At 41.2% G+C, this 19,687-nt stretch overlaps 1 protein-coding gene across 1 annotated transcript in view; it reads right to left on the reverse strand.

Moving 5' to 3' along the window:
- LOC138596866 (seizure protein 6 homolog) overlaps positions 1-13,372 on the reverse strand; it is a 107,656-nt gene extending 94,284 nt beyond the window's left edge. The window contains exon 1 of the mRNA XM_069668302.1: positions 13,123-13,372. Coding sequence (XP_069524403.1) covers positions 13,123-13,207 — 85 coding nt within the window. The 5' untranslated portion in view covers positions 13,208-13,372. The remainder of the gene's footprint in view (positions 1-13,122) is intronic.
- Positions 13,373-19,687: the final 6,315 nt, after the last annotated feature.

The raw sequence follows: 19,687 nt of genomic DNA on the forward strand, positions 1-19,687 counted from the left end.
GTTTAGAATTTTTTTATGTTGTTTTTTTAGACATTTGGTGAGAAAATCCCTCCAGTTTCTTGTCTTAAATTACAATTTTGGCTGAGACAAAATGATAGACTCAAACACAGAGACCTTAAAGTCAAACATTTAATAAAACTCCCTGGAAGTCAAACCAGGCTTTATCTCGCTTTTGAATTCTGCCCTTGCTACAAAAGCATCAAATCCACTATAGGCTGACTTACACTACTTAAACTACGTCAGCCGAAGCCTCCTCCTCCCTCTTGTCTCTGCATTACCTTTCATCACTACCTCAAATGTGCATCCACACGCTGAGCCGAGGCTCCTGGAGCGCGGCCAGCGAGCGTCCCTACAGCCTCTCAGCAGAAACAGCTTTGTCAAACTCAGTTAGCCGCCTCCGAGGGAGAGACACCTCTTTCCACAGTAATACGCCAACTATTCACATCATGCCCCCGCCTCCGCCGCAGCCACCTCATCAATCCACACCGCAACAAAGGTAAACAGCCTCCTCGCACCTTCCAAACAGAGGCCCGTGCTGCTTTGTTGACACGGTGTATGTGCAAAGCGCCTGCACGGAGGGTGAGCGCTTCACAGGACAGACTGAGCTTCATTTACAGAAGGTAATTGCACTGGTGCCGAGTGGTGCACTTTTGTGATGAGATTTTTTTCCCCAGCTTTGCTAAAACCTTGTCTAGATTTGTTTACTCACCGGATGGAAGTGCTTTGACAGGGATGTACAATAAGTTCAGCTGTCACCTTCAAGCAGGACGGGTCACTGACATTGACAGATGATTTACCGACCGTCCTCCTTATTGTGTCGGCATGAAATAACATGACATTTGCCTGATCGGGATCACTTAAGATGCCCCAAAGAAAACACAGATGAACGTTAATATTTTCAGGGATATGAAGGCGAGAAGATTTCCAACTACTTTGCTTTCATTTCTTTCCTCGACTCCGTAACTCTGCCTTGACTTTTGCACCTTCCTTGTCAAATTGTTTATCACATGCTCTGCTGAGCAAAGGAACAACTCTCCCCGTGAGAACACAGGATACACCTTCACAGCTGTGATCTCGTCAAAGATCTTTGGCTTGTCTTAATGTGAAACCTGCAACTCTTATGCTGTAGTGTGTACACGTTCCTTAGACGTACTCTGAATTTAGGAGGAAAAGGAGAGGCACTTTTGAGAACAGCCAGAAGAATCAGTGTCTCCCTGTATGCGCGCTGATACCTGGAGATGATAAGTTCTGGATGTAGCCGAGCATTTCATGCACAATGGACAGAAAACTCAAGAAGCGTGAGAGTGCTCTGTACAGCTGATCTCTCACTGAATATTTTCTCACCTCTTCCCAAGGCTGCTCCCTGTTAACATCTGGGAATTGTTTTGTCCTGCGGACCCGAGAAAACTGGAAAATGTGTTTATGATGCTCATGTTGATAGTTGAAAAAGATAAAAAATTACAGGAGGCTAGCTTAGAGCTTATCCGCCGAAAAGGACACATTGGAGTTGTTCTCTTTGGTTGTATTCAGACTGTCCACAATATTAGGGATATACATTGAGTTTTTTGAGGGGCTAGCATGTTTAGTTATTTTAGTGTTGGCTATTATGCCACATACAGTTTGAGAGAAAACCACCAGTTCTTTGAAACTAGTGCATTTCATGGCTCAGTGGTTAGCACTGTTGCTTCACAGCGAGTAGGATCTGGCTTTGTCTGCCTTCTCTAGATGTTGCACTTGAGTACGTATACTGGGATTCATTAATACATGCTCTGGTTATACAATTTGCCTTCTCAAGCTTATTGTGCGCTTGCACTGCCGCAGATGGGCTGAAAATGCAGCAGAGACTGACTCATAGTTGGACCAAAAATGACACTCCTGTTGAAAAAATGTCTCGTCTTTGTGTGTTCAGAGAAATAATTTGGTTACATGCTTAAAGATGGTTTCTCAATTATACAAATCAGTGATGTGATTAGTCATTAACCGTTTATATGTAACGCAAAAACTCACTGTTAAGTTTGTTGATGCATGTTTAAATGTATCAGCAGTGAAGGGAATAATTGATGTTTATGGTTCAGTTAGTTAACATTTTCATCAGAGGTTAAAGTCAAGTCATGTTGAAGTCTCTGCCAGTCTGTGTTCTTGTGTTAATTAGAGAATATAAGTGGTTCATACAGTTTCATTATGGGGGCTCATCTCCCATTTGGGGGTACAACGCCTGTCCGGATAAAGCTAACCTTTAGCCTACTCTTTAGCATTGAGAATTTTGCGGAGAAAAAAAAAGGTATGCTTTCTTCTAAAGAATAAGATGAGCGGGCGCTCAGCAGTTAAATCACAAGTCCCATATACTGAGGCTAAAGTCCTCGAGGGAGCGGCCCCGGGCTTGACTCTCACCCTCGGCCGCGTGTCATCCCCCACTCTCTCTTCCCCCGTATCCGGCAATATCCGGCCAAAAAATAATCTTACAAAAGAAAAAATAAGAATAATGTGAGAAGATAACACTTTAATGTCTGTACAGTGCATACAAAGCTAGAGCAAGCAGGGTTAGCTTAGCCTAGCTTAAACAGGACGTAACAGTTTTTGAAACCACAGGTTTCCATTATCACATTTCTGCCCGTGTAAACAAATGAGATAAGTCGTCGATTTAATAGCTTAGGTGTTTTAAATGTTTTTAACTTTAGACAGAGCCAGGCTAGCTAACCTGGATTCCAGTCTTTATGCTATCAGAGGCTAACGCAGGCTGTAGCTTCATAGTTAGCATAGTAGCATCAAGGAAATTGGTGTCCCTATTCTTGCATTTTACCTTAGGTTCAGCCTGAATGCACAATAACAGGATGAAAAAGAATTCCTTCACTAATTTTAGCTTGTGCTCTGACATTCAGCACAGAAGTACAGTGCCAGGTTTACCCTTTGTCACGCACAGCTGGACCTCATTACAACCTGTTGTTGTCAGATACCCACCTCTGTTTCTGCCTTCTTGTCTGCCTACCTGCTTGTTTCGCTGTTGTTACCTTTTGACTATCTGAGAAATTCAGTGTTTTTCCTTCTTGCAAGTGTACAGCACGGTTTTTGTCACATCTAGCCGAACCTCATGCCTCCTGCTTGGAGCCTCGGTGTCAAAAAATTGGTTCAAACGCGTGACAACTACTTTTTCACTTTAGGGACTCGAGTTTTATTTTCTGTTGCTCTTGTTTTTCTCTTGGTCATAAATGTGAATGATGCAAGATACAGTTGTGATTCCTCAAAGCAGCCGAGTGATTCCACCCTGCGGGCCTGATCCTACATATGTTTTCATCATATAGGATTCTGAACCATGAGGAGGAATGTGATATAATAAACCTCCCAACCTGACCACTTTAGCCAAAAGGTTAGTCAGTATTCTGCGATGCTGGGAAATCTATAGACAGGGAAGTATACGGACATAATGATCTGATTATGGTAGTAATAAGTCTAGACCCTTCTCCGTGCATGTCTTTGGCATGTCTTGTCTAACAGGTAATTTGCTCTTGCTGTGTCGGCAATCCATAAACAGATTTATCCGTTAGCATGGTTATAATACGATTAGTACTCCCCATCTACTCCTGAATACTCCAGTATACTGTGTGCACCCTGTGTAAAAGGCCTTACCCAGTCTTTACCAAGGATCACTCCTACTGTCGGGATTCCTTTTCTCCATTTGCGTTCATAATTTATATTTGATCCATTGAAACTCAGACAGTCGTGCTTCATGGGCTGAATACATACTCCTCCCCTAAGCTGTGAGCAATGTTTAAGGAGGGAGTCCTGGGTTAAATGAAAAGATTTTTTGCCTATATGTTTTGGATTCAAAGGCTGTGATAAAACACTTTAATAATTACAAGAAGAGAGACTGGGGTGCAGAGTTTAGCCGCAGAGATCTTTGGTGAATTACTGATTACAGATGTCACTGAAGTGTAATGCCCATCTATCAGTCCCTCGAGGATTTCTCACGCACTTTCAGTGATTGATTTTGCGGCAGCTTTTTAAAAAAAAGTTGCATTGAAAGTTGTGGTTTTTTTAAGGCTTGTAGAACATGACACATCCACTGTGAGCGACAATCCAATAAGGCTATCTATTGGCTTGACAAGCTTTTTGTCTTCTAAAATCAGTTCCAGTCGATCATTGAAATTAATTCTCATTTCTCACTGTGCGATCCATGGGCTTCATCCATATACTATTATTTAATACATTAACGCTGTTCTACTAATCACTTCTGCTTCCGCGGCAGCATAAAACAGTTAATAAGAGACAGGGCGATTACTACTACTCACTGTACAAAGAGCGATGACACAAACATTAGTAAGTCATACAGTAAAAGATGCCCTCCAATGTTTATATATCATTGCAGACCTTGGAATTAATACCTTGAATATCAAAGAAGTGAGTTTGGTAACGTTAATGACTTCATGTGCACAGAGAAACATTTGCGGAAAAGTTGCGGCAACTGACCTAAATTGCAAGGTGGAGAAAAGGTTGAGGCAATTGGTTGAATTTGTGTAAATTCGCAGGAACGCAACTTTGCAACTTCCCGGCGGGACTCATATATATATGGAGTATAAATGTGTGGACTATGGTCCACAACGAGGTGCACCCTAGGACGCAGACACACATACGAGTTCATGTTTTCAAGCAATCATATTGGCCTTGCAATAAGACCAATCTGACAGGTGCTATGAAGAGTTAATGAGAGCTGATTGACACTGATTTAAATTGTAATGTCCACCACACCTTTCCAATCAACTCCCGTTTTACAAATTCAGTAAGGACGGTGAGTAACGAGTCGAATTGCCATCTCTTACAAGCTGATGTTAAGCAGAAATAAAGTTAAATAATAGATTGAATGAAGTTCACCATCTTCATTTCTTGAATAAATTTGAGTGTCCGCCTGATGATGCTGCAAAATGCAATCAAGCTACCAAATTAAATAGTAATCCATCACATTATTCTATGAATTGATTTCACCCAAAAGCCCAATTGTGAACCTCAAAGTGGACCTACAGGAATCACCTAAGTCCTTACTACTCATCCTCTGGGAACCAGCGATATCTCTATCTAATTAAATAGTAAATCCAGGGGATCAGAAAAGTCCTGTTTCATCATTTGGGGACCAAGAATTACCGGGCATTCCTTTGATGTTTGGTAAGATATGTGAAGTAAGAAGGAACTCACATAGTTAATAAGCAATTAGTAACATTATATTCTTGTTTCAAAGCATTTCCTCCATCATTAGGAGGCCACTAAATACCACTTCAGCGTCTAATTCACACAGCGCCTTAAAGAAATGTCAGTAATGCACAGTCCAGCTCTTCCCGCTAAAAGCCATAGTCCAGCAATCAATGACACGGTCTCACCGAGCTCCAGCTGTTCCCCGCTAAGTAATCCATTCTTCAGGGCGAGTATTCTTTTTTAAAGGCTCGCTGCTTTGACAGATGAGAGCGGCCACAATGAGCTGGCTCTCCATCACCAGGAGAGAGCGGGAGCCAGAGGACGGCCGCATGACTGACAGACAATTGCCTGACCGCCCGCCCGCCCAGTTGCTTCGACTGACAATGTTCGATATTTTGGCGAAGGCGGTCAATGGTAGAAGCTCTAAATTATCCGCTAGGTCCTCTGGGAGCATCACTTCAATACAGCCAACTACAGAGAACAAGGCTCAGGGCCACTTTACAGCCCTCGGCTGTGTGTTGCTATCATGGTGACCGAGTGTGTCAGCTGTGCCGAGTGCTTTGAAATGGATGTATGGCTCTGTTACGTGGCTTTATTTCAGCCTGTGATCATAGACTGTTTATGAGAAGTGGACGTAGCCACTTTGAGTTCTTGAACTCTCCTTTTGCAGCCTCAAGTTCAGTATTTTGGCCGTATTAGTCATTAGTCAGTTCCCTTTCCACTGCAAGAAGCTGAGGTTGTTGGTGATCTTATGATCAGAAGCATCTTTAAGAATAAAATCAAGACAGATATGAAAGCAAACTAGAGTAGGAGACAAGTAGCAACTATACAGTAAATGCATGACTCTCCCTGCACCCTGCACACGTTCTTAGCTTGTGTTTGTCTTTGACTATTTCCAATTACTCGTGGAGCGACTATCCCCTTCCTTGATCTATCCACAACATTGTTATCTTTCTCTGCTACTTATAATATGTTTACTCATCCTGATGAATTCAATTACATCTTTTCAGAGGAAATTACTGTGGGGGTGGCTCAGCCTGCCAGAGGTCAGCACTAACTGTGAATACTAAAAACTACTCCCCCAAACACATTACACAGCCTATTACCTGCTGCTTTTCACACAGCCCTCTCCAACCCCACATAAGCCTTTCCACAGCCACAGATGAAATGCTTTCTAGATGGGATGTGGCGTGGAGAAGAGGGGAAGAGAGCTGGAGCTGTCCCCGGGCCTAATCGTTTGGGAGAGCCATCCCCACTGCAGCCGCGAAACACGCCACTCCTGATTAGGGAGGTGTGTACATGGCCAGGCGGAGCGTGAAAAGGTGCGGAAAGGAGGCTTGGCCTCGGGGAGGCCAGCCATGCCGACTCTTTTTTTATAGTGGATCGATAAGGCGCAAGGCCAAAGGCAAAGCAGGTAGAAGTAAACCGGCGGTGTACTGCCCTGACGAAGTGGTAGACATCACTTCATTTAGGGTTTTGCTTGAGGGGTAGTCTACACTTGGAATAAATTAAATGTGTGTGCTCCCCAATTTGGCGAGGCACAGTTTCTGAGTCCATTGCCCTCCCTGCTGGAAGTCCTGCCCCGGACCTCGTCGAGTTTATAAGTGGAGCGGCTCCAGAGAAAATGTCTCTCTCGTTCTCTGCGAGGATACGCGGAGACAATTTAATTGTTAACCTGTTACTTAAAATCTCTGAGGAGATGACGTGTTGAGACAAAACACAGGCTGTTGGAGACAACTCACACATGATTTTGTGAGCGTAATAACCCACTGCAGGTCCATCCAAACCGTCACAGTGATTAAACATACGTCCATTTGTTCCTCTCTGCATTGTAACTCATAAGTACCTACTAATATTTCCCAATTAGTTCCTTTAATAACAAAGCCACGGCTACACCTACACGAGATGTTAAAAACGCAACAAGGCAGTGCAGTGCACCTCGAGCCTTTTAACGCTTTGTCTCATCGAGCCATATCATAGCATGATGCTAACCGTCAGTCGTCTTTTATCGCATGTTCAACAGAACTAAAGCGAACAGACACACAATGTGGTGAAAGAACCTTTTATCTACTGGCCTTAGGGAACACTAAAGCCTCTGCCTTTCACTGCCTGTTTCTCCTGGTGTGGTCGGACTGTACTGTTTAGCCCATAGTTGACACTCATTATAAATCTATTAGGAGAATTTAATTGGATCGGTGGAGGTAAAATCCAATTTGGACTGACAATGAGTGACTGTGTTAACAGTAGGTTTCTTGCGCAGGAATTTTAAAGTGGCACTCTGACGTCTGAGCTCATAATAGTCTGATTATGAGGAGGAAGTTGATTCATTCTATTTTATTTAGAGGATTATAAAATATCTTTAGGTATAGAAAGAAATGAAAGTGTGTATCACTATATAACTATCATTTTTTAAAGAAAGAAGCGCATTTAGACCTGAATCAGTTTGGTTAATTAGTTAATTCATCACAAAACAAGGACACTGAAAACCTCCAATGAATTTTGGGTGAATAAATGGCGACTACTCATCTCTGAATGTTTCTACTGTAAAAGAAAAATGTTTAATCAGACAGGACGGGAGGAAAACACCTGAGAGAGAAACTTCTTTTACTACTCGTACAACATGGCTGGTTGTCCTAAACTTTAAAGCTAACGCTGCATTTTGACCCTATAAGTGAGGGGATTGGAGGCATGTTTCCATCCTCTTCCTGTCCTCCACATCACATTTCTGATTCTACACATCAGATTCAGCTGAAGTACACCCAGCTTTAGCAAGAACACCGGGCTTTATTTTCTATAGGGTGAAACCAGCTGCTGGGAGAACCAAGCCAAGAAAACTGTGATGAAATCCATAAAAGATCCTCACTAAAATACTCGTTTCCTTTTACAAATAAAGCTCCACACTTTTGAGGAAGAAAATATACGAGGCAATGACTCAAATTAGGATGCATAGAACATTCTCACGGAGCGAGAGAGGCATTTGCACATGAAGAGCTGAAAATGAGTCGCATTCAGCCAAGCTGTGAGCTCCACCTAGGAGGCAGTGAAAGAGAGCGAGACAGGCACAGAGAGGGGCTGAGGCAGGCAGGCGCCAAGCCTTGAAGAGGGGCATTCTGGCATAATGACTCTCATTTACCATTGACAGGCCTTGGGAAAGTTAAACTAATTATGACAGCACACAGATGCTGAATAGCCCTTGATGAAGTTAATCACTGGCAATCCAACAAACAGGTGTTGCATGATTTCTGTTACCTCCCCTGGAATTATAGGAGGCTCGCCGTGTTTTTTTCCCCAGCGCTCGGCTCAAAGCAACAATCTGCCCTAAATATGCTGTTTTATTCCCTCGCAATCTACTTTAACATTTCTGAGACGAACAACACCTTCCACGCTGGGAAACAGAGAACTGGTGTTGTAAGGTGTAATGTTAGTCAGACAAAAAGGGAGATTGACTGTTGGGTGGAATGAGCACACACAAAAAGCTTTATCCTGAAACAGGAAGTGACCCACGTTCTGCTGTGATGTCAACACGAAGCAAGCCCACGGAAATGTTCAACCTTTCCTCTATCACCGTCGCACGCAACATCAAATATACAACAATGAAGCATGAAAGTAGCGTGTTTTTGTTGTTTCTTCCTGTTCATGCTAGCATCATAGCATCATAAATCTTAGACAGTATGCTAAGCTGCTCGAACTGCAGTGTCATAATAATAATAACCTTATAATCTGGAACGAGAAGAGTTGCATGTCACGCACACACACACACTCATGAAACCAATCAAGGCCATTTAAGGAGAGCTGTGTCAACCAGGAGGAGATCATAACTCATTTATTGCGCATTAGGATACATAAAACATGCCGTTCTCCAACTCCCACATCACTACACATCATTGTTAACAGTCTGAGATAATGTGTAAGCATAAAGATAATAGGCTCAGCTGAATGTCAATAAAATGTGTAAAACTTCAAGTGCCGTACGAGGGCTGCAAAACTCACTGTCACAGATTTAAGTACCGTAAAATCCGGAATATAAATCACACTGGAATATGAGGCGCAGTCTGTTTTGGTGGAGAAAATGGTCAATGAAAATGTGTATACAAGTTATTTCAACACTATTTAAATGTATTTTAATTTGAAACACATTCAAAACACACAAATTACAGCCATCTGTGTTTTCGCCATTTCAATTTTGCAATCCTGCTAGCTACCGGTGCGGTAGTTGAGTTCAGCCTGCGGTAACGTTGATCGCTGTAAAGATGGCGGCTGCGCTGGCGATCATGGCAGCGCATGTCCGTGACGAAGCTTTAGCTAGACTATAAAAGACCATAACACAACTCCCTCTGCATTTTATACTGGTATATTGGTCCCACCCACTTTTTAGATTTAAAAACATTTACAGTAAATATAGTGCTCCAACTTTTTAAATGGTTAGGAACATTTCTACACAACTTGTAGGAGCTGGGATGATAGATAGACGGTGGGAGCTCCCTCTGATCTAGAATCTAAATCGACCCTGTAAAAGTAAAGATAGAAACATCTCATAACATGCGTCATGCTCGGTTGTAACTTTGTTGGATGCTTCTTATGACAAGTTCAGGCTGTTGCCTTCAGCTGGTCTAAAGAAAAGATGTTTATAAGAAGTTCTCTCGCTTTGTCCTCTGACGTGCTGCTGACGTTATCACCAAGGATACCGTTTTCATTGTAACAAAGGGCCAGCAAAGTTTAGACTTATTTCTGTGTGCAAACACAGGGAGAAAGATGTACATACATAAGAGTAATTTTCCAACCACTCGGCTTTTACCACTTTGGGAGAGCAATGAGAAACAAAACTTGAACGTAAGAAAATAATGAAAGCTCCACACAGAATCTACTGAGTCACTTTGGCATTCCCACAACACACACGCTTGAAGGCTGGAGGACAAACTAAATGAGAGTGCCTCATGAAAAGCATGGCACAGATTTAGTGGCTGTCCATTTTATTTTTCTTGTTGTTTTTGCAGTTAAAGGTGATGTGCATAAAGAACTGAGCGGTCCTGATCAGAATTTTAACGACCGTCCTGTTTTCTCTCTCCCTCTCTCTCCCCCCATACGACCTCCTCTAATAAATGTAAAAGAGATTAAAGGGATAGAAGGCCTGACCAATTAATTTGCACAGCAACATTATTTGTCTCAACCCTGGGCTTTGTGCCTACAGTGCTATGATTATGTTTTTCAACTTAATCAGTGGGTAATTATTTCTTGCATGCTACATTTGCTTTTGTCATTTGCATGTTTTGCTGTTTATTTGATGCTTAACATATGAAGGAAATTGAGTCAAACTGAGAAACGGTTCACAGGAAATGCTTGTTGTAATGTGTCTTTATTCCATCTGCGTTCACCAGTAATCACTTCTAAAGCACTAAATAAATACTAGGAAGCAAAAGCATCTTAAATCTCAACTGCAAATAGAAAGTTTGAGGAAGAGCGCAACTTAGATGGACAAGAAAAACAAGTCACTTTCATGTAGTTTTAAAGACCGTAACAGCAGTTATTAAGGTACATTTAGTATTTAAAATTACATATTCTTTAGACATTAATGTGAATGAGTACACTGCGATGGGGACTATTTTGGGGACCAAAATAATAAGATGTCTCTGTTCCCGTGCAAACATGGCAGTGACACACATGAAGGGTGTTTGCTTTCAGACAGAACGAACTTCACAATAACAAGCCTGAACAACCACAAATGAAGGACCTTTTCAAAATAAAACCTCATTCATTCCTGCATTCATCAAAACTTCCAACAACAGCAATCATCTCAACCATGAGAGTTAAAAAATAATATGTCCCTTCCACCTTGGAGAATTTACCAAGACGGGAACATTTGCCGTCTTAGCAACAGCGGAGAATTCACTAATGGAAGCTGTTAAGTTTTATTTTGCTCTCAAAATAGTGCGCTGTGCATTTTTTCCCCCCCTCCCCCGAGAGTTGAGAGCAGAGAGGGAGCCGGCCAGGTGTGCTCTGGGGATATGTGACTCGCTCATAAATTCATGCACCTTATGCTACTAAGCACTAATGTACCACTGCTGAGTGTGTGTTTTTCTCAAACAAGTTCATCAAACATTTACACAATATGTATAAAAAAGTGTTGTGATGGTGCGGGCCTTTTACACAAAGAACTGGATTTACACTTATAAAGGTGCTGCAACTCTCTGTTAGAGCGGCGCAGCACCTTCCCTCCACTTTACATTCAATCAGCACATGTTTTGATGAGTCAATTATTGTTCCCCAGAATTGCACCTTGCGTTTGGATGGGCTGAGATGTGAGGACTCTAACAGCCGAGGCAATGTGTATTCATCTACACAATTATTGCATTGTTTAGTAACGTCCTCATTTTCTACGTGGAATAGACAGCGTTTATAAAAGGCAGAACACAGAAGAGTGGAGAGCAAGTATAGTGCGATTTATCTCAGCTAATAATAAAGGACTGTTAAAATAATATAGGATACTTGTATTAACGGATGAAACGCAGTGTTTTCTCTCTTATAACGTTATAAGTGTTGAGAAATAAAGGAGTCTGGGACTCAAGAGAAAATAATTCTGGGAATTCTACAAACTAAAGCAAATTATAACTGAGTTATAATTCAAAGAAAGTAGACTTCTCTTATATTTTAATATATTTCAATGTTATTTTTCCTTAATGTCAGAGGTCATTTAAAGCTCTTAATGTTTTTTAAACTGTTTAAAGCTCTTTGAATAGCTCTTTGTATGAATGGCGCTTTACAAATCAACTTCCCTTGCCTTGACTTGCCTGTTCATAGAGAAACTGTCGCAAGGTGCACATTTGTACTATAACTGTGTATTTAACATTTAGCCCAGCTCAGAAAATAAGTTATCTTGTAAATATTTTTTTAGTCTGAGTCTTTACAGCGGCTTCACATTGCATGACATTTTATTTACATTATTTAAAGTCATTATTACTGTAACCCTGCAGACGAGCTGTACATCTTCGTGCACTGTTGGAGGCCGATCATGTCTGTACCCAGTAGTTCGACAAAGAGGAGATGAGTGAAATAGGGGGAACAGTGCAGACAAGTAGAAGCACAGATAGCCCCACAGAATGATAAAGAGAGGGCACACTCACAATAGAGAAATAATTAGGACAAGGCCACTGTGCATGAATCCTTCCACAAGCACTCAACTGTGTCAAACAGCTTGGTCAATAATCTTCAGCAATTCCTGAGGATTAGAGTCTTATTACCGAGCACCGTCTGTCACACAGACCTCTGTGCCCGCGCGAGTCACTTCCTGACTGTTTACTCCGGATTTCAACAAACAAATCATCTCACTGAAGGATTCATCACATTAGGGTGAATATGGTTCACAGCGGTGTTTAGTTTGGGGATGTCTTATGAAGTTTTAATTTTCCACCATGTGTTGTTTACATGCTATATCCGTGTGTGTGCATTTATGTGTGTGTGTGGTTAGAGCATTCTAAAGAGGTTCTGTAGGTTGTGATTGACAGTAAACTGTTATGTAACTGCCTGTTCAACACATTTTACTCAGTTGTAAAATACTACATGTACAGCTTGGAGTCCGAATTGATTGTTTTTTATTTGCTACTTTGCTCAGATGTATTATTCAAAATATATTTGTATTTTGGAAGAAAGTAGTCCCAAGTGCCGATTTAAATAGAAGAATCTTTGTAAACAACTTTTAAAACAACAATATTGTAATTTATTGAGCTTGATTATTTAGATTTTTACCAACAAAATTTCAACCTCATTTACAATAAACTATTCTGTAAGTATTTTACTATGCTCATACTTTCACAGACACACTTGTAGATCAGACAGTGGTGAACCTGGTGTCACTGCCCAGCACTCAGCTCTGCCCTCGCCTCGTATAGTTTGACAGAACACGAAACAATCCCCCCACAAAGTACGTATACGACTTAAGTTCCTTACCTTGTCCATGTATTTCAGCCACGGCAGCAGCAAGAAGCAAAACCGCCAAGAGGGTCTTGAATTGACAGTCTTGTCTCATACACATGTCTAAAGTCGAGGTGGCTCTTCTCCGCGTAGCTACAGAAACACGTCCTTGTGTTGGGAAAAGAATACTTCCAGGGCTCCAAAATAAAAAAGAAAGAAGCAAAGCGAGGATTTGAACGTCTTTAAAACACGAGCAGATGCGTGAGGTTCGCTGTTGCACTTCCGGTATAATTCGAAGAGTGAAGACAGTCGAGAATGATCAAGTGAAACGCGGAGGTCCCTTTTTAATTTGGACGCTCAGTAAGCGGATTCGTGTCTGTGTGAGCAGGCGGCACATGGAGAGAGGAGGCAGGGAGAGGTTCAGCACCGCGGACAGCTCCTAGCGACAGCTCAGGGAACAGCGTCCTACAACTAACTTTACTTCCACTAATGCTGGTCTCTCCTCCTTAAACTTTTTAAATATAAATGTCCTTATCGAGCATGTTTATGTATTATGTAATTTTTCCATCAATTTAACAGCCGTTATCAGTGTCAGTTGTACATAAAAGGAGGGATTAAATTAGCAACACCAATCTAATGCTGCTGCTGTTTGCTCATTTATTATTAGTGAAAGAAAAGAATCCTTTATTTGGGATCATAATCTATTTTCTATGCACAAGAGAGCGTATACAGCAGACAATTGGGGGGGAAAAATCCACAACAAACACAGGTTACATACACAGAACATCAAGACGAAAGCAGTTATGAGTTGAGTCAATATTTTAAAATCCCTTAAAAATTAAAGATTTTAACTTCAATTCTGGAGCACAGAATAAAAATTATAAACACATTTTTTTCAAGGATCAAGTCCAACATTAAGCTAACATCTACCTATCATTGTAATAAATGTGTTTATATGCAATCAGGGAGCTTGCCGATATTTCATCTACTAGACCTGCCCACCTTTTGAAATAGGAACCAATGGTGAGTGAGGGTCTTATTCAAGAGGCTCTAAAGTGAAGGGAGCCTCATGCACCAAGCCTTTCAACTTGCAGAAGAAAAACACAATTGATTTCGCACACATGCGTCCTTTCTTATCAGGTGGTGAAACTTCACAAATCTAAATATTTGTCATATCATAATGCCGTTGTCCAAACCACCATTACATTGCAGTTTTTAACTTATGCACTTCAGTTTAGCATACACCATCCCGACTACATTTTTAGCCCTTGTGCGTCAGAACTGCAGCTCACTGGATTTCTTTTTTAGTCCCATTTCCAGACCCCGCTGTGCATGACGAGCCCTGAGGGGAGACTTTCCTCAGGTGCTGGAAATAATCAGCTGTGCTCCGAGTCTCTTAGGTCACTTTTTCTGTCCCTTCGCTCGGTTCAGTTTATGTCTCAGGGCTATATCTATTTTCCACTGATGTATGTCTGCACGGTGCTTTCAGGAGAATCGACTTTAATGAATAAAGTGGGGTTGCTAAATTGGTTACAGCGGGTAAAGCATAACCAGTAAATACAGTGTTTGGTCGGAGTAGCAGAGAGATACAAAACTGTGACAAAGATATAATAAACAATGAAAGAAATCCTTCAGACAGACCTGGGTTTAGACTCCTGTGTAAGCAGAAAGTTATCAATGAGCCTCTTCAGTAGAAGGGGATGACCTTTGACCCCCCTGTGTTAGGGCAAGTGAAAATCTCAATAAAGTAGTGCGTTGTTACTCCTGTAAGGCCAGAGTAAGGTAAACCATTATAGACACTCTTTTTCATTTCAAGTTAAAAATCTCATCATCCAGTCCGAGCATGGCGAAAGTGATTATACAGAAAATATAGTTAGATAAGTTTATTGAATAATGACTTGGCCACATATGAGACCATAATAATAAAGAGAATATTACAAGATACTATCTGCTATGCTTATCTTTACAGCCCCTTTAGTTATCTAGGTCGTATTAGCCTGATATACCGAAAAAGGCTTAATATAGGCAGAGGAATAATTGCTACGTGCCCACATTGTGTTCATCCTGAAAGTGATTTCAACATAACTGGTGCATGAACAATAATGGGTAAAAAAAAAAATGGTTCACTGTCTACACGAAGAACCAAGCAACAAAACAATCTACTTCTCAGAATGGTTTTATATGCTGTTGTGTTGCCCATTTCCTGAATGGAAGAAAATACAGCAGGTTGACGTGCATTCGCACAGGCAGTCTGTTGTGCAAGACAGTATCAAAATAAAAGCAATTAGAAGACCAGAATAGAGCCGGAGAATGGAGTGGGAGTGGGGGATTAAAAGCATTGGATGAGAACCAGAGTCAGACTTCATTGAAGATGCTGGAATAGTGTGTGTAAGCAGATGCTATTTCAAAACAAGACCACTCATTCTAAAAATAAAGGGTGTACAGCTGAGCAGTAAAAATGTACACCTGTTCCCTCTGTTCTGCACGTAAGCCCAGCGCGAGGTGTTAGCATCAGTCGATGGATGAGTCTCCCACTTCTGCACACTTTGGCCCTTAAGACTCTTGGACTGGTTATTTTATGTCAGATATATATGCTGTATGAGGCCCGGTAAGATAAGGAGATCTGCACGTTGACAGGTTAATTCAGTTCAATGTCATTCAGCGTTTTTATTATTCTATGGTCTTTTTAAATACATTTCCTCCCTCCTTGATGAAAATCAAGTGATATTTGCACTTATTTTGGAACTTTTTCTATTTTTTAATCAATTTTCTTCTTCTTAGTTATTCATTTGGAGAAAATATTATATTATTATTATTATTATTATTATTATTATTATTATGTTTTATTCATCAAGATTGTTGGGGTCCTGGTTTAGCTCAGCAGTTAAATTGCCTCCCCCGGGCCTCGTGTCATCCCCACTCCCCTGTTTCCAACACTACCCACTGCCCTCTCTCGCTCATTAAAGGCATAAAAAGCCTAAATAAATAAATTAAATTTTTAAAAAATCATTAAAATTGTTAGTTTGAATGGGTAAAACCTTGGGATCCCTTTTTGCAACATCTGGACTCAATTTGACAGCATCTGGATTTATATCTTGACTGTTTCAGTCCTATTGATGATTATCTTAGTTACTTGTACATATCCCCACTATGATGTGTATGACTGTGTGTGTGAGTGAGCGAGTGTAAATGTGTTTAAGTTGTTTTTAGGGTAGGCATTGATTGTGGTTTATATGTTGTTATTCAAAAGACGTCTATTAGAATACTAAAATCGATTCCAGGTGTCAGGTTGTTTGTGGATCTGTCTGGTGTTTCACTGTGCCTACGTGTGTTGTCCATTGTGGTGTGCTTCTGGTGTCATTGTTTCCTGTGTTGCTTCACACGTAATGTATGTATTGCTTGTATTAGGACTGATATGCCTGCTTGCTTGATGCCAAAACTTGTGCAATGCTGTTAAATGTTGCGTGTGTGCATGTACAGTATTATAAACTTTAGGCTTCCTCCTGCGTGCCTTAACTGATTTTTGCCTAATGCTGTTTAATGTGATGCTGCATGCTTCGCTCCATAAGCCATATGCTTTTGTAAAATCCGACCAGGGTGTTTTTATTAATACTTATGTTGTGTATGGTTTATCCTGCATGCTTCATGTATTTTATGCCACTGGCGACTAACTTTTTACTCCGACACCATCATGACACTTTTTATATATCAATGTTTTTGTTTTTTCACAAGCTGTTGGGTTCTTTTTTTTAGGGAGCCTATTTTAACATCTGGCCAGGGACCACCGATGTAAACTACCCCTTTGGCTAACTCTGGCATATTTACAGAAATGATTAATATGCATTGTCCCTGTGAAATAAAAATAAATCAAACAAGACTAGGTCAAAACCTAGTATGTGGCTGACCGCATCAATGTGGGCTTTTGTGGGCAACACTGGAAGCGTGGCGCGTGCATGACGGCTGCGGGACGTGTTCATTTTTATTTAAAATGCATGACAACAGATGAGTCTTCACAATGCTGGCGTGACACGCGCGACTTGCGTGCTGAAACTGTAAAGAATAGGAGGCTGGCCTATTTTTCCCACGAGCCACGCGCGGTTGTCGGTCAAAATACACGGTGAAAATGAATTGTGACAAGTCCTATTGATCTCTAACATCTCTTCCTGTAGTAAAAGTCACACGCCCACTATGCTCTTTCAAAGTAAAAGCCCGATCTGGAATTCTGACTCCCCTCGTTTGTACGCAATGCTTTTATTTTGAAGTGTTTCCCGGGCCGTTGTTGTTATTTATTTTAACTTTATTTGTCACTCACTCATTCAGTCACATATACCCCGTCCACAGTTGGTCAACATGTAGTTTTCGTGATGGGATCACAAGTGGGCAGCCTTAACTACAAGTGTGAACGCTCCCAGGACGGATTGAAGACGCATTCAGATCCGATCACATACGGAGGTGGTCTGGGACGCATTTATCCACATACGGGGATAATACATACACATATCGGAGACGCATTTGGAGACGCATTGAAATGCCAAGTGTGAATGGTAGTACTTAGAGCTGTCCACTTGTGATCCGATCACGAAAACCACATGTTGATACCAAATGGGAACGGGGTCAAACAGACCCATGTGTGGGGCTGACCCCGGCAAATAAAAAATTATACAAAATAATATCAAACAATCAATCATTAATTATAAAGCGCCAAATAACAAATGTTTCCTTCGACACTTTGCATGAAGAGTCTAGACTGTCCTTTTGTTGTGTTATATCAAGAGAGCCAACTTGAATCCACCATGAGCCAGCATTTTGCAACATTGGCAGTAATAAACTTCCTTTTAACAGGCAGAAACCTCGAGCAGAACCAGACTCATTGGTGCACAGCTATCTGCTGCGACCGGCTAAATATAAACAGAAATATAATGTGTGTCATTCTCACTTCAAGCAGACTTTTTTGTACTCTCCTGTACTCTCTTTTTCTATGTTGACTTTCTTCCAGGTTCAATTTGACTTTGTCTCTGTCGCTGCACCGGCGTCTCTCTTTTTCTTCTAAATTTATCCCTCTGTTTCCCTCCACATCCTCGACTCCTTACATCACTCGCACACTCCCTCTGGCCTGACTCAGAAAGGGCTCTAATAGTGCGACTCTCCCTTTAGTGAAGCTCCGTGGAGCCATAAAGCAGCCCTGAGGTCTAGTTGGCAGCCAGATGGTTGCAGCCAAGCTTTCATTCTGCTAATGGGTAGGGGGGCAGAGCAGTTAATGAAAATCAGACCCTTGAAATGAAATGACCAATGTAGCAAGGTAATGAGGCACACATCGGCAGCGAGCCTTTACAAGCATTAAGGTAATATTAGATGGCAGCATTATGTAAAAAAACATCTTATGATGACTGTTCATTGGACGGCTAAGCACTGAGTGATTATTACACAGCATGTTCCGCTAACAAACACACTCCTCCTGACTCACAGCACTGTCTGTGATATTCAGATTGACTGGCTCGGCTAAGTGCTCCATCCAAGCAGCGGCGTGTGCCAAATGCTATCAATGAGTGTCTTCCCACGTAGCATTACATCGTACAAATTACAGCTCATTTTACAGTCACACAGCAACAATATCACAGTGACAGGAATCGCGAATGCATTCAGGGCTCATCATCGTGCATTACGTTCCCAGTGCTGAAGCGTGACCCCTTTCAGCCAACAATCACAATTAGAGCACTATCCCAAAATCTGTTCACCGCTATTTACCGCTATTTGTCGAGCATTATGGGAGGCAAATCAGACTTTTCATGATAGAGGGAAACATTTGGGAGATTTGGGTTAAAAACAGAGAAAATAATACATAACTAATTAAGAGCAGTTGGCACATTAAGTCACTGTATTTGCTTCAACTCAACAAAGCCTTGGTTGATTTTTTCCCGAAGTTTTAGCATCATTTTTTAATTTTTCAGAGGTTTAAGAAAAGCATGCATCATTTCTACTGCAGGTCTTCAAACAGGCGTAATTATTGAACTATAAACAATCAAACAACAGCTGGTGTTATTCTGCGTTTTTGTACATGCAACCATTGTCAGGGACGTGTATTGATTTCCTCCAGGACTTTCTTTTTGTGATTTCTTGTGTTTTGTAGACTTCTAAGGCAATTTTCTGCACAAAAACACGATTCAAAGAAACAAGTTTCTCACAACGGATTGTTTTCACATATTTTCCCACATGTGAATATAGATTTTTTTCTTCTTTTAAAGCTGAAATGTTTTCATACGCTTGTCAGTGTCGTCATTAGACTTGTTTATGTGACAACAAGCACAAGGCGTCTGATCACAGAATAATGCTGTGTGACGCCGTTCCCTGTGTAATGCTGGTAAATAGTTGTGGGTTGTCTTAGCGTTAGCTATAAACTTGGCATACTTCATTAAATATACCTTCAGGATGTAAAGCGAGAGCATTGGGACAGCGTCTGCTGGGTGTCTTTGTACACCTTTAAGGTCCATCTTGACTGTAGGACAACTGAGCACTTACAACAACTGTGGTACATCACTTGTTATAAACAATATCACTCCGCCAATCTAAATAATAGGTAACCTTGTTAATGAGTACCTTTCAA

Source organism: Semicossyphus pulcher, unplaced genomic scaffold, assembly GCF_022749685.1.
Source record: "Semicossyphus pulcher isolate SPU_LCO1_2020_fin unplaced genomic scaffold, fSemPul1.0.p SCAF_10, whole genome shotgun sequence".
NCBI lineage: Eukaryota > Metazoa > Chordata > Actinopteri > Labriformes > Labridae > Semicossyphus > Semicossyphus pulcher.